Below are 23,343 nucleotides of genomic sequence, written 5' to 3' on the forward strand. Positions count from 1 at the left end.
GCTCACAATGCTGTCACTGACTGAAGCTGATGAGCGAGGCTAGATTTGTGATATAGAATCTTCTTGCTGTTCTCCCCCCCCCCACCACACACACAGTTCCTACCTGCTTCTTTCAGCCATAAAATGAATAAAATCAATAAACTGTCCCATAACATTAAGGCAAGAAACATCATTTATTTCGAAGCTGGAATTGGGATCGTAGGCAACAGTGTTCTTCTCTTCCACATCCTCAGGCTTATTCGTGGGCAGAGGCCCAGACTCATCGACCTGCCCATTGGTCTCTTGGCCCTAATCCACATACTGATGCTGCTGGTCATGAGTTTAGTAGCTACAGACATTTTTATGCCTTTGAGGAGATGGGGTGATGCCACATGTAAATTTATTATGTTCTTGTACAGGTTTTTTAGGAGCCTCTCTGTGTGCACCTCTAGCCTGCTCAGCATCCTCCAGGCCATCACCCTCAGTCCCAGAAGCTCCTGTCTAGCAAAGTTCAAACATAAGTCTCTACACCACATGCTAGGCTGCCTTCTTTTTCTCAGTGTCTTCTATATATCCATTAGCAGTCCCCTCATATCATCTGTGATTGCAACCCCTAATCTGACCTCATCTCGTCTTATATACCTCACTGAATCTTGTTCTCTTGTGCCTACAAATTACTCCATTCATCAAACATTTTATATACTGTTGACCTTCAGGGATGTCATCTTTGTGGGTCTTATGGTCCTCTCCAGTGGGTACATGGTGACTTTCCTATGCAGACATAAGAAGAAGTCCCGTGTTCTCCACAGCACCAGCCTTTCCCACAAACTATCTGCAGAACAAAGAGCCACTTGGACCATTCTGTGCTTCATGAGTTTCTTTGTGGTGATGTACACCTTGGATAGCATCATTTCCTACTTAAGACGTGTAAGTGACAATTCCATGTTTTACTGTGTGTTGATTCTGACAGGTCATGGCTATGCCACTGCGAGTCCTTTTTTGGTCCTCAGCACTGAAAAAAGTATAATTAGCATTTTCAAATCCATGTACAAGAGGGCAGTAAACCTGTGGTTGTTTAAGGATGGGTAAGTCCCCTTAAGATGAGCTGGTATACTGCCATCAGAGCTATGCATTGTAGTGTAGCCTGTATGAGCATCCTTTAAAATGAAAATAGAGTTACTCTTTTTTTTTTAGTTTTATTCTTTATAATTTTTCAAGATTTAGCCATATGGTGTTCTATCTGCATGTATGCCTGCATACTAGAAGAAGGCATCAGGTCCCATCATAGATGACTGTGAGCCACCATGTGATTGATGGGATTTGAACCTGGGACCTCTGGAAGAGCTGCCAATGCTCTCAACTGCTGAGCCATCTCCCCAGGCCCCAGAGTTATTCTTTTTATTTCTGTTAAACCTATTTATTGTGATATATGTGGATGGCAGACATAAAAGAAAAGCCACATGTCAGATACATAAGTGTTTTATACTCTCCAGGATGTCTTCAAGGGAGACATGGAAAATGGATCTTACATGTCATGGCCTGGATTACCCATATAGTGAGAGGCAGAGGCAGGTGGCAGGTGGATCTCTTTGAGTTTGAGGCCAATCAGGTATATATATATATATATATATATATATATATATATATATATATATATATATATATAGAGAGAGAGAGAGAGAGAGAGTCTATGTATAAAAACCAGTCCTAAGGATGGATAAACAAATCACAGTCTCTACACAGGGCTTTAAAACAAAGGGGATTCTGCACTTGGTACCACATAGATGAACATGAAGTCATTGTGCTGACTGACTAAAGTCACATAGAATGGATTCTGTGTGGACTACTTGGAGCAGGAAGAGCTGAGAGACTTCCACAGGTAGAGACAGAGCAGATATCATTCTCAGCTCAGGAGGGACGGCCTTGGGCGACTGGCTGGGTGGAGGAGGAAGAAGTGTTACAGGCAGTGGGTAAAGACATAAATGACTCCAAGCAGCATGCTTAAGATGGGAAACGCTTATATGTGCTTTATCATGATAAAAATGTGTTCAGTTACCTTAACCCAGATGCAAAGCATATTCTCCCTGGAATAAAAAAGTGAAAAGACTCTTGAGTGCCAAAATGTAATTTTACAAGTTTTAAAACACAGAAGACTTTTCCCAAATGATGAACATTTTCTAACGGTCTGACTCTTAGCCTCAGTGTCTCAGAGCAGCAGGGAAGTTCTTCCTAGAGCTTCAGGAAGAAGCACTGCCTCTGCTCAGCCTTTGAAGAGATCTTTAGCCCTGCCAGCCTTGGCTACAGTGAGGTAAGGCCAACCTGGGCTGTATGATAACCTGCCTCAAAAGCAAAGAAATTTAACTGGAAAAAGCTCTCAGCCTCCCTTTAGCTCCAAGAGCTGTGACTTTCTGGACCAAGTGTTTCTCATGACATTAAACTCTGAAAATCAGACATGCAAAGTCACCCAGCAGGACAGCCATCAATGCTGTGGAAGCAAGAGACTTGTCATGCATGTTTAACTATAAAACATCAAATGCTGCTGCAGGTATATCTTACATATGTGACATAGAATTCTGTGTCATTCGATATTTCAGAAGAGCAATTCAAGGATATGTGACAGGACTAAATACCACTTAATGAGAATGACATAGTGACAGCCACACACATATTTTGATTGCATAGTTCTGATTTTAGGATTTTTATTTAAAGAAATAACTTTAAATGGGTGGTGAGCTGGCTATTGTGGCACACACCTTTAATCCCAACACTTGAGAGGTAGAGGCAGGTGGATCTCTTTGAGTTTGAGGCCAACCAGGTCAATATAGTGAGTTCCAGGACAGCCAGAGAACAGAGTGAGACCCTGCCTCAAAACAAACAAACAAAAACAAAATGAAATGAACTGGGACAGAAGTGAACAATTTGAAAAAACATTAAGTTAGGTTGACTTTCTACATTTTGAGCCAGATATTAACAAAATGGAATTTTACATCATTAGTTGACGGGACAGAATATTTGCAACTATTAAGAGGTCAAGAACACGGGAGGAAATGAAGGAAATGATCCAGGTGGTACATGTAGGAAAGACAAGAAGATGCTAAGACATGTGGGTGCATGTTTACTGTCCTAGCATTCAGGAGGCCGAAGTACCAGGGTCACATATTGAAGGCCAGTTGTGGCTACACAGTCGGCTCTATTCCAGCGTTCACTCTCATGTCTCAGAATGAGGGAAGAAGAAAGACATGGGCACGCCCTTTGCAACTAAGACATACATAAGTAAATTAGCACATGAGAAGATTAGGTGGAACTAGGTGAGTAACATCAAAGCCACAATGAGACACGTGTGGGTCATCAGAACAGCGTCAGTCACTGACCATCAGAGGGAAGGACAACTACAGAAGATTTTGAGGAAGGGGGGGAGATCTTGCTCCACCACACACTCACCATATGAGCCAGCTGTTCAGTCCCACTCCTGGTTCTGCACAAATCATATGAGAATATGATGCATGCTAGCCTTTCCTGGAGCATTCTTCACAGTTGCTGTAAAGTGAAGGAATGGAATTCACAACACAGGAATGGAAGGACAGATGGACTTCCGCACAACAAATTCCTGTGCAGCAAGAGAGAAGAGTAGGCGAGTGATAAATCAACTCAAATTAACTTCCAATGCATCTTATTAGGTGGAAAGAGACCGCAAAGGTTGTGTTTACTGGGTCAATTCATAAGATAATCCTTAAAAGGAACAGCAGCAAACAGATCACTGGTTGATGCAAGGGATGTGTGTGAATGAAGAAAAAGTGTGCATACAGGGACCTTCAAGGTGACAGTCTGTTCTGTATTTGACAGGGAGATGGGTCCAAAACTATCTATTTGTCTAAACTCATAGAATTTCATATCAAAAAAGGGTGAGCCCCAGCATTTATAACCCCTAAAAAGAATCTTTACTAAGTGATGTTTTCTGTGGAAATGATGAGGTCAAAGGCTAAGGACATTGTGCAGCTCCATATAAACAGTGTACTCTCAGCATCAAGATCTTGACTGTTGGCTTTTTACTTGTTTGTTTGTTTTTAGAGAGTGTCTCAAGTAGCCCAGACTGGCATCAGACTTTCTGTATAGTCAAGGGAGGCCTTGAACTCCTCATCTTCCTGTCTTCACCTTCTGACTGTTAAGATTACAGGCTTGCGCCAGTATACATGGGTGGCAAATTAACTTTTTTTTTTTTTTTGCTTTGTTTTGTTTTGAGACAGGGTTTCTCTGTGTAGCCCTGAGTATCTTGGAACTCATTCTGTAGACCAGGCTGACCTTGACCTTGGAGATCTGTTTCCTCTGTCTCTCGAGTGCAGAGATGAAAAGCGTGTGCTGCCACCACCCTGCTGCAAATTAATTGCTTACCTATGTAGTAGTTAATAATTCTAAAACGGCTCCTCTGGATGAACAATAAACAAACAGATGGTATCGGTTACACTCAATCTCTGGAAACGTGTGCCCACACCCCTTCTCCCCCCATGTGAGTGTTGCCAGCGGCACTCATCACGGTCACTGTCAAGTGTGAGGAATAATGGCCTCCAGCACAGGAACACACAGGCAGATGGAGTCGACACTGAATGCCTACCAAACAAAATGCATCTTACATGCACTAAGTGAAAGGAGACAGCCCGTAAGGACCACGGTTTAATTGTTTCACTCACGTAACGTTCTTCATGAGGAGCATTATAGGGTAGACGAAGGATGAGTGAAGTCAGGGTAGAGAGAAGCAGACTGACCAAAAGGAGGTGCAGTTGAGAAATCTCAAAGTGACGGACTGCTGTGTATTTGATGGGGATATGGGAATAAGACTATATATTTGTTAAAACACACACAGTTTTGTATTACAAAGGGTGATTCTCGAGGTTTTAAACTTCAATAAAAGAAACGGACATAAGAATCTTTGATAGTGTGTTTTTCCTGAAAATTATAAACCTATAGTTAACCTAAGCTGTGAGACTCTATGCCAACATGGATTCTCAGCAGCAAATGTGTTTCTTACAGAGGTAGGAGTTAATGCTCAAGGTTGCCACCACGGTTGAACAACAGGTGGACGGTGGTGGGTAGAAGAACATGAGGACTCCCATTGTTGGAGAGTGGGAGAACAAAAACAAAGAAAGTTTACAACCCCGTTATATTGTACTATAACCTGACATATACATAGAAAACCAGCCGGGCGGTGGTGGCGCACGCCTGTAATCCCAGCACTTGGGAGGCAGAGACAGGTGGATCTCTGTGAGTTTGAGGCCAACCTGGTCTACAGAGTGAGTTCTAGGACAGCCAAGGCTACACACAGAGAAACCCTGCCTCAAATCCACCCCCAAAGACTTTAAACAAACAAACAAACAAACAAATATGAAATCAGCTTGTCTTAGTAAAGAAATGGATAACTAAATTGGGAAATCATTTAGATACTCATGCATCAAAACTAGGGGCGGCCAATATGCCTAATAAACCTTATCCAGGTCCATTTGTTGAGATGTACTAGAGAAACAGTTATTAATATCCAGATCTCAATTCCCTCAATACGAAGACCAGAGTATCCTGCCTGAAAGACGGAGTCCAGAGAAGTGCCAGCACTCCTTTCCCCTCCAGGAGAGCTGATGTGCGTACGGTATGGTGGCTCTTGCCTATAATCTCAACAGTTAGGAGACTGAGTCAGGAGTGTCACTTAACAAGTTCAAGTCCAGGCTGGGCTATGTAGTGAGTTCAGGACAGCCTAGATTACAGAAGGAGCCTCTGCAGAAACCAGTCAATCAACAGTGTATCCACCTATCCTGGGGCGTGTTGGCCAGACATGGTGAGTTCCATGTCAATGAGAGACAGTGGCTCAAAGAAGTAAACAGAGTTCCTAAGGATGATACCTAGCCTCCTCCATATTCATGTGCACACACGTGCGCGCACGTGTGTGCGTGCGCGCGCGCACACACACACACACACACACACACACACACACACACACACACGATACAGGAATCTCTAGTCTCCAAGACACATGTGGGTGAGAAAGTTAGCTCACTGGTTAGGAGCAGCTGCTGCCCTTCCTCAGGATCCTAGTTCAGTTCCCAGAAACCCCATGAAGTGGCTCCCAGCTGCCTGTAACTCCAGCTACAGGGGATCTAACACCCTCTTTGGCCTCCCATGGGCCCCTGCACTAATACATACACACATACACATAAATAGTAATAAATCTTGACTGGAAAAGACATTACATCATGAACTCCAGATGCCTGACATGGAGCTATAGGGCCTTGGCGTTTATCCTACTGGATTTTGGTTCTATCTTAGTGTGATTATTTTGTGTTTTGATTATTCTGTCACAAAATTAGAATATTTATTTTGTGTTATTATATGTTGCAAGTGTGTAGTTTTTTTTCTATGAAAGAGACTGGACTTTTAAAGTGCTGGAATTTTTAAAGACCATGGGGACTTTTAAAGTTGGCCTATAATTTACATTATGAGATAAACATGAGACTTTGGGGGAAAGGGCCGGATCAATGGTGATATCTTTAAGTGACGTCTTTTTATGTCAAGGTGATAAATGGTAGAGTTGGGATGGTTAGTTTTGTCAACTTGACACATTCTAGAATCATGTAGGACTGAGTCTCAGTGAGGGATTGTCTAGATCAGGATGGCCTGTGGGCCTCTCTGTGGGAGTTTATCTTGATTCATTAATTGAGCTAGGAGAATCCTCCCACTATGGCTGCCACCATCCTCTGGGCAAGGGATCCTGATCTGCAGAACAGAGCAGAGTAGCTAAGAGCAAACACACGTGCATTTACTCTCTCTGCTTCCAGACATCCAATGTGATGTGATGGGCTAGCCTGGTGCTCCAGCCACCATGTGATGGGCTAGCCTCGTGCTCCGGCCACCATGTGATGGGCTAGCCTGGTGCTCCAGCCACCATGCCTTCCCAGCTGGTAATGATGGACATTCTTTCTTAGTTTGTGAAACATGGAGGTTACACACACACACACACACACACACACACACACACACACACACCCCTAGGAAGAATATAACTAAGCATGAGGAGAAAATGGAACCTCACACATTTGATTTATAAGAAATTTTGCTGAGAAACAAGAACAGAGTATCTGATTTTTACCTAACTTGGGTAGAAAATAATGGCGTTTTGGTGGAGGAATACTGACTGAATTTTCTGTTACAAGGCTTATAAAACTCAGAGCCATTGAAAGAAACAAAACACCTTGCACCTCAGGAGAGTTCTCCAAACATCTCAGCAATAATAGCCATAGGAAAGCCAGAAGTGAATTCAGACCTTCACCTGGCTTCTGAGAGAAACCGTGTGGTTGGCTCGGGTGCACTGGAGCATGCCGGGACTGAATGCCTTGAGGATTCCCCCGTTGTCATAGCTGGAAAATTAATTCCACACTGTATTCACTGGCAGCTGCACTAAAGTGTACGCTGCTTATAAAATTAACATCCAGAGCGTTCTAAATGTTCCTGTAACCAAGCCAGCGGACCAGCCGGCCAGCATGCAAGGGAAGTACGCACATTCTGGCGCCACCTAGTGGCACATGGGAGGTCGGCGGTTTTAAGAGGGAATGAACTGGGAAAGGTGTGTGTTACAGCTCTGAAGGGAAGGAGATTAGCTCCCCTGGTGGCATCAGCCAGCATCTGCCACTGAGGTGGTTACCTCATCACCTGCCACCATGTGCCTTTCCTCTGTCAGCTATGCGCCAGGGGCCCACTTTAACCAGTCACAGTTCCCTCTCTCGCCTCTCTTGTCTCTCGCCTCTCTTGCCTGTTCTCTTTGTCTCTCTGCCTCTCTCATGCCCCCACTCCGACAACGTGGCCTTTCGCTCTTTCACTCCTCCCCTCCCCCAATAAACCCCTTGCACCAACTGTTGTGCATGGAATGTTTGCTTAGTGGCATATCTTGGCAGGGCCTGCCAAAAGGTACCCACTTTACCCTCCCTCCTTTTTAAAAAATATACCCTTTCAAGAGATATCCTGGCCATCAGGAGCTAAAGAATACCACAAAGTCACACCAAACAACAAACCTCACACGAGATTTATTGGAGGACGGCTGTCTTTGTTTCAGGGGGAAGTAGCAGGGAACTGAACGGAATGCAGGGTTTATGTAGAGTTTCTTGGCCTGGGATTGATGGGATTTTATGGCCAGATTTTAGGGCAAGTTTAGGGATTGGTGGAATGTTGGGCCCAGGGATAGGTGGGATTTTGTGCTCAGGGTTGGTGGGATTTCAAGTCCTTGCCCCTGGTCTCGAGGTCAAATCAGGGTCAGGGTGTTCTTTCCCTGGCCCCTTTACCCTACACCCATTGCTTCTTCCCGTGCCTCCCATCACTTCAATCAGTACTTCAGCCCCACCCGTCCCTTAACCCCTCACCTCAAACCCTCAGGTTCCGCCCAGCCCTTCAGCCCTACTTCACTTCACAGGGCTCTCTGCCTCTCTTCTCTTCCACTCAGCTTCCTGTCATTGGCTCTGGCCACTAACACCCCCCCACCCCGCCCGCCCTGCTCAGAGTATCCATTTTGGAATCTCTTATTGGTCCTCTGCACAGTGTTGATGGGCCCAATTAGAACCACATTGAGCACAGCTCAGCTCAGTCAGGATTGTTTCCCCTCTCCTCTCCTGTCACCTCACAAGCCCACCTGTGCACCTTACTCCCCCATACACCAGTTTCCCTGGGATCTCCTAGAAAGACACAGGAAGGTGTTGTGGCTGAGAGAACCTGGGTTCTGGGGAACCATGGACTTCCACATCAAAACTTGGAGCTGTCTTCTCAACTCTCAGCATCCTGTCCCATCTACAAAATGTGTCTGCTAACAGTGCCTGGCCCTTGTCCCTTAGCCCCTTACCCTTTCCCTTTTCTCTACAGGATGGGCACACTCCATAGCAAGTAAGAGCTTTATGAGCTAGCCTTCCCTCCCAGCCCTTACATCTTCGAAGGAGACTGTACAGGTATGTGTGTGGCCATGCCCCATCTTTTCCCAGGTTGGTTCTTAGGGGAATGACCTAGTACAACAATCTTTGAGTAACTACAATCCTCTTGCAGTACAGACTCAACACTGGAAGTCAGGGCAGCAGGTGGGCACTGGGAAACCAACTTGAGGTCCCGGGATAAGGGAAGTCCCCGGGCCAAGTTCAATAGCAGAAGCTGGGCTGCACCATGCAGACTTGGTGCCAGTCCCTGAACAGTGTTCCCTGCATGCTGCCGCCTGTGAGTGCACGCTAAGCCTTCTGCTGTTTCTCTGTCACTGCTCAGATTCTCAGTCTCCAGAGAGGGTCTGATGGCTGGGTGTAGGGCTTGGGAAATGTGTCACATTGAGCTAGGTCTAAAAGGACCAGAAATTTGGTAAAGCAGGGAGGAAAGGATATTACAGACAGAAGGAACAGTGTGTGCATCACCAGAAAAGGACCCCGGCCAACTTAGAACTGTGCGAGCTATGCTAGGCTAGGTGCTTGTCTGGTCCAGCAATTTGGTGTCCTGGTCCTACTAAGTGGATATTACAGAACTCCTTGAAATTTTGTTGAATCATTTTATTAAAATGCCAGAAGCAATTATAAAGAATTCAAGTTATATATAGGATCGTATCATCTTCATATGAGGATATTTTGACTTCTTCCTTTCATGTTTGTATCCCCTTGATTTCTTTCCTTTACCTTATTGCTTTAGTAAACTCCCAAGTCCTGTGCTGGAAGGGAGGGCAGAGTGAACATCTTTGTCTTGTTCCTGACTTCAGTGGAAATACTTTGAGTTTTTCTCCATTGAACAAGATGTGGTCTGTGAGATGTGTCCCTTGTATCCCTAGATTCTTCAGTACCTTTATCATGAAGGGATGTTGGATTTTTTTTTCAAAGGACTTTACTGATTAATGAGATGATTCTGTGGTTTCTCTCCTTGAGTCAAATTATGTGGCGGGTTATGTTTGTTGATTTACATATGTTGAGCCACCCCTGTGCCTCTGGGATAAAGCTGACTTTGTCATGGTAGACAATCTTTCTGATGTGTTCTTGAATTTGGTTTACAAGGATGTTACTGAGATATAATTTTTTTGTTGGGCCTCTGTCTGATTTTGGAATCAGGGTACTACTGCTGGCTTTGCATAAAAAACAACTTTAGAAATTCCTTTTGTTTTCTATTTATGGAATACTTTGAGGTGTGTTGGTGCAAGTTCTTTGAAGATCTAGAATTCTGCACCGAATCCACCTGACCCTAAGCTTGGTTTAGCCAAGAGACTTTTAGATACTGCTTCTATCTCACTGGATGTTGTGGGTCTATTGAAAGGACATGCTGCATCTTGGGTTAGCTTTGGTAAGCCATACAGATCTAGAAAGTCATCCATTTCTTTTAGATTTTTCCCATTTGGTGGCATATAGTATTTAAAATTTTTACTTGAAATGAAATAATATTTAATGTGTATGACTGTTTTGCCTGCATGTGTATCTTACAGTGTGTGCCTTCCTGGTCCCACCGAGGCCTGAAGAGGGTATCAGATCCCTTGGAACTGGAGTGACAGACAGTTGTGAGCCACCATGCGGATGCTGGGAATGAACCTAGACCCTCTAGAAAAGCAGCCAGTGCTCCTAACTGTTGAGCCATCTCTCCAGCTCCCTCTTTCTTCTGGTTAATTTGGCTGAAGGTCTGCCAATCCTGCTCATCTTTTCAAAGAATCAACTCTTTGTCTCATTGACTCTTTGTATTATTTTCATTGTTGCTTCTATTTTATTAATTTCAACCCTGATTTTGGTTATATCTTCCTGTCTACTTTTTTTTTTTGGTTGGGTTTTTTTTTTTTGCCTGTTTTCATTTTACCAAGGTCTTCAGGTTCACCATTATTAATTTGAGATCTCTCATTTTTTAATGTAGGCACTTAGTAGGCACTTTCTTCTTTCTGTTGCTTACATTTTTTCCCCAGTAGATTTTGGTATGCTGTGCTTTCATTTTAATTCATTTCTAGGAATTTTTAAATTTCCTTCTCTGTTTCTTCCATGACCCGATTATCACTCAGTAATGAGTTGTTTAGTTTTCATGTGTTTGTATACTTTCGGTAGCTTTTATTGCTGTTGATTCCATTGTGGTTAGATAGAATGCAGAATGTCATTTCCTTTTTTCTATATTTGTGGAGATTTGCTTTGAGGTCAGTTTTGAAGGAAGTTCCATGGGCTTCTGGGAAGAATGTGTGTTCTTTAGTGTTTGTGTGGAATATCTGTTAGGTCTTTCGGTTTATGATGTCATCTAACTCCAGAGTTTCTCTGTTTAGTTATTTTCTGGATGGACTGTCAGAAAGTGGTATTGACATCATTGCTGTCACTGTGTTGGGATCAGTCTGCAGTTGTAGATATACCAATGCTTCTTTTGTGACATTGGTGGCCCCTGCATTTGGTGCATATAATGTTTAGGATTGCAATGTCCTGTTGGTGATTTTTTTTCTTTAATACTATGGAATGTTCTTTCCCCATCTTTTCTGACTAGTGTCAGCTTGAAGTCTATTCTGTCTGGTATTAGAACAGCTACACCTGTTTGTCTGCTATTTCCATTTGCTTGGAATGCCTTCTTACATCCTTTTAGCCTAAGGTGATGTCTATCATTGATGGTAAGGTGAACTGTGGATGTGGGTCAAGGGAAACACTTCTTCATTGCTGGTGGGAGTACAAACTGGTGCAACCATTATGAAAATCAGTATGGAGGCTTCTCAAAAAGCTAGAAAGAGCTGGGCATGGTGGCCTGCACTTTTAATCCTAGCACTCTGGATTCAGAGGCTGGTGGATCTCTGTGAGTTTGAGGCTAGTCTGGTTTACATAGTAAATTTCAGTCCACCCAGGAACCCTGACTCAAAAACAAACAAACAAAACTGGCTAGAAATATATATACCACATGGTGCAAATATACCACTATTGGCATACACACACAGAACTCTATATCATACTGTAAAGGCATTTGCTCATCAACATTCATGTATTGATACTATTCATACTAGTCAGGACATGCAAATAGCCTAGATGTCCATCAGCTGATGGATGAATAATGAAAATATGGCACATTTACACAACGGAATATTCATCTGTTAAGAAAAACAAAATTGTGAAGCTTGCAGGCAATGGATGGAACTGGAAACAAATACTCTGAATGAGGTGACCCAGACCCCAAAAGAAAAACGTGTTTTCTCTCACATGTTGGTGTTTGCTTTGAACTTTCAGATATGTGTGTTCCGTTTGGAGTACCCGTAGAGGCTAGAACATTAGTAAGGAGACATGGGAGGATTGTATTAGAGTTGTATAAGAGGCCAAAGGGGGAATAGTGGAACAGGAAGGGTTAAGTGGTGTGGAAGATGGGAAGGTCGGGTGGATGAGGGAAGATGTGGATCCAGGGATAATCAACACTAAAGACATTTTGAAAAAGACATGTGGAAGCCTACTACTGTAGAAGCTTCCAAACACCACACACACACACACACACACACACACACACACACACACACACACACACGATTTAAATGGAGTTTTACTGTAATGGTGTAACAGGATCCCTACTAGATACCACAGTGTAACAAATAAAAACCCTGCCGCAAGAATGGATGACCTCTTTTGGAGTTGTTGGCCAGTGGAGTCCTATAAAGTCTCAAACATCACAGGCTGTTGCCAATGCTCATGGTTACCCCCATCAAACTTGGTAGTAGGACCCTATTGCTGAGGACACCACATACTTGAGTCATAGAATGTAGAGAAACCAATCTAGCACCCTCCTGGAAGCTTCATTCCTACTGGCTAGCTTTCAAAGTGCTGGAAAGGCCTACACACATTATTGGAGGACAAAGTAGTCACTGATCTCACTCAGCTGGGAACCCTGTGACCACAACAGTGACAGGCCTGGCAAGACATGCCTGCTGACACAGTAGTGGCACAAATGTCGTGGGAGTAACCAACCACTTTCCACTTGGATTGAAGACCCACTCTGCAAGTTGAAAACATTACCTGGTACCATTATCAGGACCTGTGGCCAGACAGGTCCTAGGCTTTAGAGGAGAACGCACTATCATTATTCTCATAAAGGGGCATAGTATTCAACAGATTCTTAAGGATTTCTCACTATACTTATATGTTAGAGATCTCTGAACTCTATCATTCTTTTTGACATAGATGCAGATTAACACAGAGGCACACAGCTGGTAAAGGTACAGAGAAGAAGAGCCTGGTGAACACTTAGCCCTAGATGGGACATCTATATCACACCCTCTTCTGCTAAGGTTTAGGGATTGTTGTGAAAGAGGGTTGAGAAAGATTGCAAAAGCCAGAGGCAATGATGAGTACAAGTTTTCTGGACACAGCTGGGCAGTTGCACACATGAAGTCGCAGCATTTGTGACAGCATGCAAGTCACAAGTGCAAGCTCTAGTCAGGCGACAACCCCAGCATGCTGAGGGAAAGTGGCATGAAGCCCCACTTCTAACTAAGGAGATATTGGCTATTGGTAGCTGCTGGGAGAGGGAGTCAGTTTTCTTTAAGGGTGTGGCCGCTGGTAGGTTGACCATACTCCAGTGAAAGGCTGTCCATCCAAGAATGTATGGGAGCCACAAATTGTACTTGATAGGCTTAAAAACAAAAGAAAAGGGCACAAAGTCAGGTGTGGAGGGGGTACTTGATCTAAGAGTAGCTGGGAAAAGAGTGAATATGAACAAAATAAATAGTATGCAATTCTTAAAGAACCAATGAAATATGATTTAAAAAAAAACTAGTAAGATGAAAAAGTAAAAACAAACAAAAAACCAATAGGTTAAAAAACTTTTGCCAGGCGGTGGTGGTGCACGCCTTTAATCCCAGCACTCGGAGGCAGAGGCAGTGGATCTTTGTGAGTTTGAGGCCAGCCTGGTCTACAGAGCGAGATCCAGGACAGGCACAAAGCTACACAGAGAAACCCTGTCTCGAAAAAAACAAAACAAAACAAAACAAAACTTTCAAACTGTACTTCAAAAGTGAGAAGGGAAGAAAAACCAACATAAAACCCCATGTCCTAAGCCCCACATGGGTATTGGGCAACATAATTCTGGATATGGTTTGGTCTTTTGTGTGTATGTGTGTGTGTGGGGGTGGTGGTGTTTGAGACAGGATTCCTTGGTGTAACAATCCTGACTGTCCTGGAACTTTCTCAGTAGACCAGGCTGGCCTTGAACTCAGAGATCCTCCTGCCTCTGCTTCCCAAGTGCTGAGATTAAAGATGTGCACTAGCACTGCCCGGCTCTAGACATGTGTATAGACATAATACGGAAGGAAGAGAGGATGAGGGTGAAAAGATGAGGGTGAGGTTGGAGGGAGGCAAGAAGGGCAGGGTGGAAGGGAGGAAGGAAAAGAAAAATAGCAAAGATCACACTGAGTGTGCTGGTTTTAAAATTAATGTGTGGAACATATTCTCGCTCAAATTTGATACAAGATAAACAAATTTGAGTGGACTGAAACAGTTACTCACTTTACACAGGTTTGTTACCCAATTGCACACCTGTCACAGGATGTCCCCGAGACGATGGACACTAAGAGACGTCAGTCCTCTCCCTTCTTGGGTCGCATGTTCTGGTTGATCTTAGCACTCACTCTCTCTGGTCAGCAGGATTGGACTCCAGTCTCTCCCACTTCTTCCATGCCCGTACCCACCACACTGCTTCAATGGACTTGGCATCAGTGCCCAGCTCTGCCATGCCCCTCCTCTTGGACAAGTGGTCCTGGTCTTGGTTTATTTGAAGGCACTGTCACCATCCTGACCTTGACTCTCCCTGTCTGAGTTCTTTGGGTCTCTCTTAGTTGTCAGCTCTGCTTCATAGATGGAAAGTACAATACCTGCTCCATGTCCAGATGCCCCCAGCAAATCAGAGCAGCTTGGAGACCCTGAGAAGCATTTGCCAGATCTAGAGACAGTGCTCAGGAGAGCCATGGGAGCCTGGGGAGCCTGGGCTTGGGCCCTGGCACCTGGAGGAGAGACTCTCTTCTGAGGAGTTAGAGCAGCCTGGACAGGGCTCAGGAGATGGCTGGGCAGGTGTGGTGCATCTATCCCAGCTTCAGGGGTCTGAGGAGGAAATTAGTGAGACAGGCTGATGATCCTCTGGGCTTAGATTTTTCTGGAGCCCAAGAACTAGGAACCAGACACCAGTGCTTCATGTCCTTTCACTAGGAAACAGAAAACAGACAAAACCAAAACTTACATATTTTCCTTTCTCCTGGAAAAACTAACCCCAACACGAGCACTGTGGGCTCTCATGGTGCTTACAAGGCCATCATGGACCTGAGTCCTCCTATTGCCATCTCATAATCCTACTCATAAAGCTCACAAGAGCAGGGAAAGGAGGGTAACCCAAGAATTGTGTCTTCCACAGACTTCTCAAAGAACCACTACTTCAACATCTAAAGATTGATGGGAAATGTAGTTTTTATGCTCAGTCAAAAGCCAGAGAGCAGCTCTACCATCACACTAACCTGTGATGGAGACCCTCCCTGGCTTTTAGGGAGAATTCCCTGGGCTCAAGCACTGACTACTTACTACTTCCTTAACCCCACACACCCTGGGAGTAGACCCTGCCTCCCCATCGGACACATGAGTAATAGCAGCTCTGAGAGGCTGTAGATCTGTTCCTGGCTCCATCATATGTAACAGAGGAGACTTCATATTCATGATGACCCACTCTAGAACTCTGGACATTAAAAAGTGCACTACACTCTACACTAGTGGTTACATCCTGTGCCCCGCCCCACCCCAAAAGCTTTATAAAATCCATTGTCTGAGTTCTGGTTCCCAGGGTGTTTCAGCTATCAGTGTGTCTGCATTATAGTTTATCCCTCATAACTACTAGAGATGGAGCTTTCTTTTTCTGTATTTAAGTCAGAGAGCTATGACACAAAGAGGTAGACTCACCTGCCCAAAGTCACATAGCAAGTCTACAGTTGGCTCTATGGCTGACCCTGAACTCTTGACCCTCCTACCTCCATTACCAACATGCGTCATCACACCTGGTTTATGCAGTACTGGGGAGTGAACCTAAGACCTCATACATGCTGGCCAGCATTCTGCAAACTAAGCCATATCCCCAGCCCCCACTATATTTAGTGTAAGATGACCATAGAATGGTCATAACCTTAAGTTCATTAGAAAATCCTATTCAGTGTGTGTGGGGGGGCTCCTCAATGGTATCACAAGCTACATGGGTGCTTATGGTTCTTGGAAATCCACAGGGACTTGTTTCTCAGACCGGGGAAACAAGCATGCTCCTTGGCATGGGAAAGTGGCTTTCCCAACTCCTGTCCCGCCCAATGCAGTTTTAATTTGCTTCCAGGAAATAACTGCTTAAGCAAATGTGCCTGCTTTAGTCAGGCTCTCTAAGGGAACAGACCTGACAGAATGAATATATATATTAAAAAAGGATTTATTACACCAACTTAGAGGATATGGTCCTGGTAGTCCACCAATGACTGTCTCAAGACTGAAAGGCTAAGAATCTGGTGGATGATCAGTCCAGAAGGCTGGATGTCTCTGCAGTCCCTATCTAATGTTGGGATTCTGGAGGATTCTTGAAGAACTGCTGGCCTTCAGCCTGTTACAATCTCAAAGAACTTGGCTCTAATATCGGTGAAAGATTACTGCAGCAACAGCATGCACAGGGCTGTCAGTGAGAGTGAGGGCAAACAGGCAAAAGAGTCATTTCCCTCTTCCATGTCCTTTATCTGATATGCCACCAGAAGTGCCACTTACACCTGGTCTGAATAATCTGATCAAGAAAAATTCCTCACAGGAGTGCCCAGTTGCTGTGGGATGTTCTGTATGTTAAACGTGTTGCTCTGATTAGTTAATAAATAAAACACTGATTGGCCAGTAGCCAGGTAGGAAGTATAGGTGGGACAAGGAGAGAAGAGAATTCTGGGAAGTGGAAGGCTGAGGCAGAGAGACGCTGCGAGCCGCCACCATGAGAAGATGTTAAGATACTGGTAAGCCATGTGGCAACTTATACATTAATAGAAATAGGTTAATTTAAGACATAAGAACAGTTAGCAAGAAGCCTGCCACGGCCATACAGTTTATAAGTAATACAAGTCTCTGTGTGTTGACTTGGTTGGGTCTGAGAATCTGCGGGACTGGCCGGTGAAAGAGATTTGCCTTGACCGTGGGCCAGGCAGGACCAGGCAGGACCAGGAAAACTCTAGCTACACCCAGTGCCTTGCATTTTTGTTGATTTCAAATGCAGTCAAGTTGACAATGGGAATTAGCCATTGTGGTATTTGTCTACTCTCAAATCGATGCTACAAAACTCAGCTTTGAAGTGGTTGATATCAGCATTGACCTACTCAGGACAAATGGCATCCTGGCCCCCTGTAGCCTCGTGTGCTGATGGGAATCAGTTCTTCTAGCCCTCTGCACTTGCCTGATTCCTCCACAGCATGGGTGATGGAGTGTAACTTACAGGCTGTCTATCTGCTTTCCTTCCAAGAGCCACAGACTCAGTAGTGGTTCAGCTCACAACCACGTGCACAAACACAGACTCACACATGGAAGCCCTGGGAGGGTGTGTTGGATTTGTGTCCGTCTGAAAATGAGAGTGCTTTAAAGTCTCACTCTTGGGGACTTGAGCATTTCTTTCCCCAAAATACAGCACTCTGGAGAAGCAGACACACCACTAGCATGACAGATCCTGCTTCTGAGTTGGAGAGATCAGGACCAAAAGGGCACTGAGTTCCTGCTCTCCTTTTTCTCATCCTCTGATGCCACCTGTATGAGGAGAAACTGTGCCCAAACCAGTCTGTCCCCTCTGCAGGGAGTTCACCATGGACCTCAGCAGGCTGCTCTCCCTCACAGCACTATCTTGGTTTCACAGAGCAGAGGTGGCAGGCAGCCCTGCCCTCCCTTAGCCAGATGGAAGGTTGGAGCAGGCTTTTTTTTTGGGGGGGGGGGCAAGGGGAAACTAACCAGCTCCCAAATCGTGACACACAGACATTATTTGTTATGAATGCTCGGCCTTAGCTTACGCTCATTTCTGGCTAGCTTTTTCCTTTAACTTAAATTAACCTGTTTCTCTTCATCTACGTTTTGCTTTAGGGTTTTTTCCTTTCTTACTTTCTTTCTGTATGTCTTACTTTCCTGCTGTCTCTATGTCTGGCTGGTAGCTGCCTGGCTTCTGGCCCCAGGCGTGTCCTCCTCATTCTCGTCTCCTTTCTTCTCTCTCATTCTAGATTTCCCCTCCTATTTATTCTCTCTGCCTGCCAGCCCCGTCTTTCACTCTTCTGCCTAGGTATTGGCTGCTCAGCTCTTTATTAGACCAATTAGGTGTCTTAGGCAGGCAAGGTGAAACAGCAATGCATCTTTTCATAATTAAACAAATGCAGCAGAAACAAATGTAACACACCTTCACATAAAGTAATATTCCACAGCATAAACAAATGTAACACATCTTTGCCTAGTTAAGGTAATATTCCACAACATAAGGTACTACTTTTTTTAGTTGCCACCAAAGGTTGGCCCCCAGCTTATGGTGCTGCTGGGAGGTAACCAGACCTTCAAGAGGTTAAGACCTAGTGGAAGGTTGTTAAAAGTCATCAAGGCCAAGGCCTTGAAGAAGAGAATAAGAAGGACCTTATCTCCTTCATGTCCCTCTCTTGTTTCCTGGATTTCATGAGGGGAGCATGTTTTTCCCCAACAGCTTCCTGCCATGGTGAGCTGCCTTGCAACAGGGCTGAGCAACCACAGACGGAAACCTCTGACACCAAAACAAAGCCTTCCTTCTATAAGTCAAAGACCTGGGGTAATTTGTCACAGTGACTGGCAGCTGACTGTCATGGGATTCTGGGTTTCTGCTGCTTTCCAGATGTGGGAGTGGAGTCTTCAGGCCTCATCATCTTGTCCCACCTGCTCCCAACCTGAAAGCAACAGCTCCAAGGCAGGAGGGCCAGAAGCTTTCATGGGAGAGGCCTGGTCCCCCCCCCCCCACACACACACAGATACACAATGGGGCTGTCCACACAGAGGTGGTCATGATGCGGCGGAATGCAGGACAGCCACAGACTGCAGAGACTCACCTTACCTATACAGTCCCACATAGGACGGGTCCACAGTTCTGCTCTGAACCTGTGGGTGTCCTCTGCAGAAGGAGGTCCCCAGCCTTTCACAACAGAGACCAGAGTGGCTCCAGCCACTCCCTTCTGACCACTTCTTTCCAGCTGTCTGTCATTCTCCACGGGCTGGGTGCTCAGGCTCTTGAGAGTATCACCTCAAGGTCACATCCTTCCATCTCAGTGATGCTTGTGTCCGGTCAGGGGAACAGGCCAGCATGCAGGCCAAGGTAAGGCAGCGCACCAGCCGCTGTGATGGGGAGGAGTGTCCTGGTGGGATCTTCAGGGTGGACCCGGGGGCGCTTTTCATCAGCCCGCGCTAGCACAGATCTCCGTGTCGGAGGCCTTCTTTGCTGCTCCTTGAGGTTCTGCACCAGCCACTCGGTCCCATTTGCTGAACTTTTCCTCTGAGCACTGTCGGCTTCTGTCCTTGCTCACCAGTGGTCTGCATAGCACAGGACTCAGAAGCTGCAGGGACTTCAGCAGTAAAAGGGTTTCTGCAGTCTACTATGTATGCTCTTTATTTCTCTTCCTTCTTTCCTTTTTCCCGTGTGTGTGTGTGTGTGTGTGTGTGTGTGTGTGTGTGTTGGAGGCATTGTATGTGCATGAATGTGGATTAGTGTGTGTATCTGTGTGTCAGCCTATAGAAGCTAGAGGAGGATTTGGGGTGTTCTATTCTGTTGCTTTTCCCCTTATTGCCGTGAGATAAAGCATCCCTTAGCAGCAACAGTTATATGGACTGAGGTGGCCATTTCTTCTGTCTCCAGCAGGTGTCGACAAAGCACAGAGGCAAGCGTGCTCCTGCCCAGGTATGCTTGTTTTGCCTGAGGATGTAACAGGCAACCCACTGGGTCATGGGAGACACCTCTTTCCAGGATGCAAGTAGAGGTCACAAATGGGGAGAGACCCTGGGCTAATAGGAATCTGCAAAGAAAGTCTGCAGTCAGTCCGAGACAGTTGCTTTCCTGTGACTCTGGGTCTTAGGATGGATCAGATTCACTCCAGAACTCTCAGCCCCCTAGTGTGTAAGTGATCTGGAAGTTACTAGCTGCAGAGCAAAACCAACCAACAAACAAATGAAAAACTGTCTCAGATCACGACGTTAACAAGAGGTCAAACTGGGACCAGACCCAGGCTTAGGTCCCCCCCCCCCACCACCAATGTGTGATCTCTTCAGCAAGCCATGGTCCTGGTTTGATCTAAGCCCATGCAGTTTGTAATCAGAATCGAAGGAGCTTTGTTACAAGGAGATTCAGCTCTAATGGGAGGCAGATAGTGTGAGCGCTGACATCCTCTAGGGTGGGAAGGACTCTGCCAGACCAGCTCAGGGGCAGTGGAAGCCCAAGGAAGAATTACAATAAAATACTCTGTCTTCAAATACAGACCTGGTCTGCCATGTCTCCACTCACCTGAAAAGCCTGCCTTGATCCACCTGGCTTCTGTCCTCAGTTCTTGGCTTCTTCATCCCTTTGTCAAATATTCCTCAAGGATTATATTGTACCAGGCTCTGTGGCAGTTATAGATACAGAGGGGCAGATATTCTCTACAGATCTTTGAATGAGTCAGATACACACACACACACACACACACACACACACACTACACCCAACACATGAGGGGCAGGGAGGGAGAGAGGGAGGGAGGGAAGGGAGGGAAGGGGAGGAGGAGAGTGCTCCACCTTTACTGACTCCCTTCTCCAGCTGTTTGCCAGTCAGGCTGAGGTGTTGTGGCTTTGGGCAACATATTCCCCACTGATCCTAAGTACTGATATCCCACTTGTATTCTGATTTGATTGATAGTCCACTCATGGCCATAGAGACCTCAGTCATTCTTGACAGCCCAGATACTATGCCACTGTTGGGATACTGAAATGTCCCCCAAAACTGATGCCTGTGACACCATTGAGGGGTTGTAGAAACTTCTGTTTGTTGGGTTTTTTGTTTGTTTGTTTTTGTTTTTTGTTTTGTTTTTGTTTTTGAGACAAGTTCTACTATGTAGATCAGACTGGCCTAGAGCTCAGAGATCACCTTCCTCTGCCTCCCAACTGCTTAGAAGCTGTAGATCTTTTAAGAGATGGTAGCTGTTTTAGTTAGAGTTTCTATTGCTGTGAAGAGACACCATGACCATGGCAACTCTTATAAGGAAAACATTTAATTAAGGTGGCTTGCTTACTGCTCTGTCACCACAGGCACCACACACATCCAGGTAGTGAGTACCCCAACATCTGTGGCATGACTGACTCTGCTCTCAGATGACAATGGTGCATATTGGAAATGGCATACCAGAGAGGTGTCATGGAAGAGACAGAAAAGGGTCTGATACTTTGTCTGCAGATGACTAGATGGAGGAGCGATACAAGAGCATGTGCTATGGGTGGAGAGGTCACACATGGGTTATTGTGCACAGTGCCTCAACTAGGCAAACATGAAGCCAGGAAAACTGAGTGGCTGGCTGGTGGCATCTGGAGGGTGTAGTGGATAGCCATCCCAGCATTGGCCTGGAAGTTCCAACCTCCATTGAGGCTTCAGTAATGATCATGCCCACAAGGCGGGGCAGAGGAGGGAGCGGAAGACCGAGGAACAAGAGGAGGTGGCTCTCTTGGTTCCGGGACGCTGGACGCTGGAAGTAGACCGAGCAGAGTTCTCCAGAGAACACCGCCGGACTGCCCTATACCTTTGCCAGACCCTGCAACCTACCCCTTCATTTGTAAGTTACCCCACAAAATAAACCTCCCTTTTAACTACGTGGAGTGGCCTTAATAATTTCACCAATAGGAGGGCCTTCACATATCTGTGTAGCAATCAGGATGGATGACAGTAGTCAGACACTCAATTGGGACTGTGGGCTGCAGTGCTCTACCTATTCCTGGCTTCCACACAGCACAGCAGCCACTAGGGTGGTTCAGGGATCCTGCATGATCCCTTTACCGCCAGGACCTTTGACTCCTGCACCATTACCTTTTCTCTGTCATTGAGGGGGCCATCACAGGTCAGGAGGTAAGCCAGGAGACACAGAGAACACTTTGCAATGTAGTGGCCATGTTCTGAAAAGCCCTCTAGGCTGAGGGTAGAGCTCAGTTGGGGAAAGTACTGTTTTAGCATTAGAAAAGAACTAGGTCCAATCCCCAGCACTCACAAACACAGTGGAAGTACACAAGTCTGCTATTCGGCACTCCTGAGTGAGAACAGGAGGACCAGGAGCTCAAGGCTATTCTCGGCCCCAGCCAGTTCCTTGCCAGTCTGGGGTACACTCAAAACAGCAATTCAAGCATTCTCCAGCCCAGACATCCCATCTGTCCCCGAACCCATGCTGGAGTCTCTCTCGTCCATCAGGCTCCCCTGTGCCCAGCTCTCTTCCCAGCCCCCATCAGTGTCTCCATAGAACACCCAAAGGTTGCTTTAGAATGCCCACATCAAATGAGTCACCTGCTTATTCTCCAATGTCCCCCACTGGACTCTAAGCCTTCTGGGTCTGCAGTGCCCCCCTCTTCCCTCCACCTCATTGGTGTTCTTTCTCTTCACCCCAGCTTTACCCTCACCCATCTCCCAGCTTCTACCATAACAGGTGTCCAAATCCTGTGACCTGCTAGGGACAGCCCTGCCACCTCCTTGGAGCTAAAATGAACTCTCTCTCCTATTATCGTCTTGTGACCTTCCCGACAGCCTGTGCCATCTGGAGCTGTCTCCCCACTGTCCCCAGAGGAAGGTCTTCCTTGTTCCTTGAATCCACCGTGATCACCGTGCTGCCTGGCTGGAGTCTGTAGCCCGTGGATGCATACATGGACAGCGGTTTCCAGGGAAGAAGTCTGTGCATGAGTGTAAATGAGTGTGTGCATGGAGAACAGCAGTCTTGAAGGCTAAGCAGGCCGGAGTGGGGAGAAGAGTAGGGGTTCATTAGAGTTCACTAGTTGTTCCAGTCTAGCTATTCACAAGCTGGTGACTTTGAGTATGACTTTGGCTTCACTTTCATGAGCACAGTCTCTCCAGGTGATGTTTTTATCAAAGGAAGGGTCTGTGTCGTCTCTGGTCCGGAAGACACAAGGCTAGAATGCACTACCTAAAATACCCAGCAGGTGTCGCCACGAGAGCGCCCTGAGCTTTCACCTGCGTGAGCTCTCAGGTTCTGCTTCTGGCTTTTGGGCTTCAGTCCAATTCCAAGTCTCCACCGGTAGCAAGATTCCGGAGGATCCTGGAACGTCTAGCCCTCGTATGTATAGCCAGTGCGGTAGCAGTTCTTCAGATGGGGTCGCCACCCCAGCTCCCTGTTTCTAGCCGGTG

The 23,343-nt window shown here is 45.8% G+C and overlaps 1 protein-coding gene across 1 annotated transcript; it reads left to right on the forward strand.

Moving 5' to 3' along the window:
- The first annotated feature begins 123 nt into the window (after positions 1 to 123).
- On the forward strand, positions 124 to 19,389 carry LOC118580099 (vomeronasal type-1 receptor 54-like). Its single transcript, XM_036181897.1, has 2 exons — positions 124 to 1,064; positions 19,251 to 19,389. Exons 1-2 carry the CDS (start codon positions 124 to 126, stop codon positions 19,387 to 19,389), a joined length of 1,080 nt encoding a protein of 359 aa, XP_036037790.1.
- The last annotated feature ends 3,954 nt before the right edge of the window (positions 19,390 to 23,343 follow it).

The sequence above is a fragment of the Onychomys torridus genome, chromosome 3, assembly GCF_903995425.1.
Source record: "Onychomys torridus chromosome 3, mOncTor1.1, whole genome shotgun sequence".
Classification (NCBI taxonomy): domain Eukaryota; kingdom Metazoa; phylum Chordata; class Mammalia; order Rodentia; family Cricetidae; genus Onychomys; species Onychomys torridus.

Excerpts from the sequence above, each read along its gene's own strand:
- LOC118580099 (XM_036181897.1), top strand. The coding sequence starts at position 124 with ATGAATAAAATCAATAAACTGTCCCATAACATTAAGGCAAGAAACATC. Across the intron at positions 1,065-19,250 it reads CTGTGGTTGTTTAAGGATGG|TGATGCTTGTGTCCGGTCAG; the intron begins GTAAGTCCCCTT and ends CTTCCATCTCAG.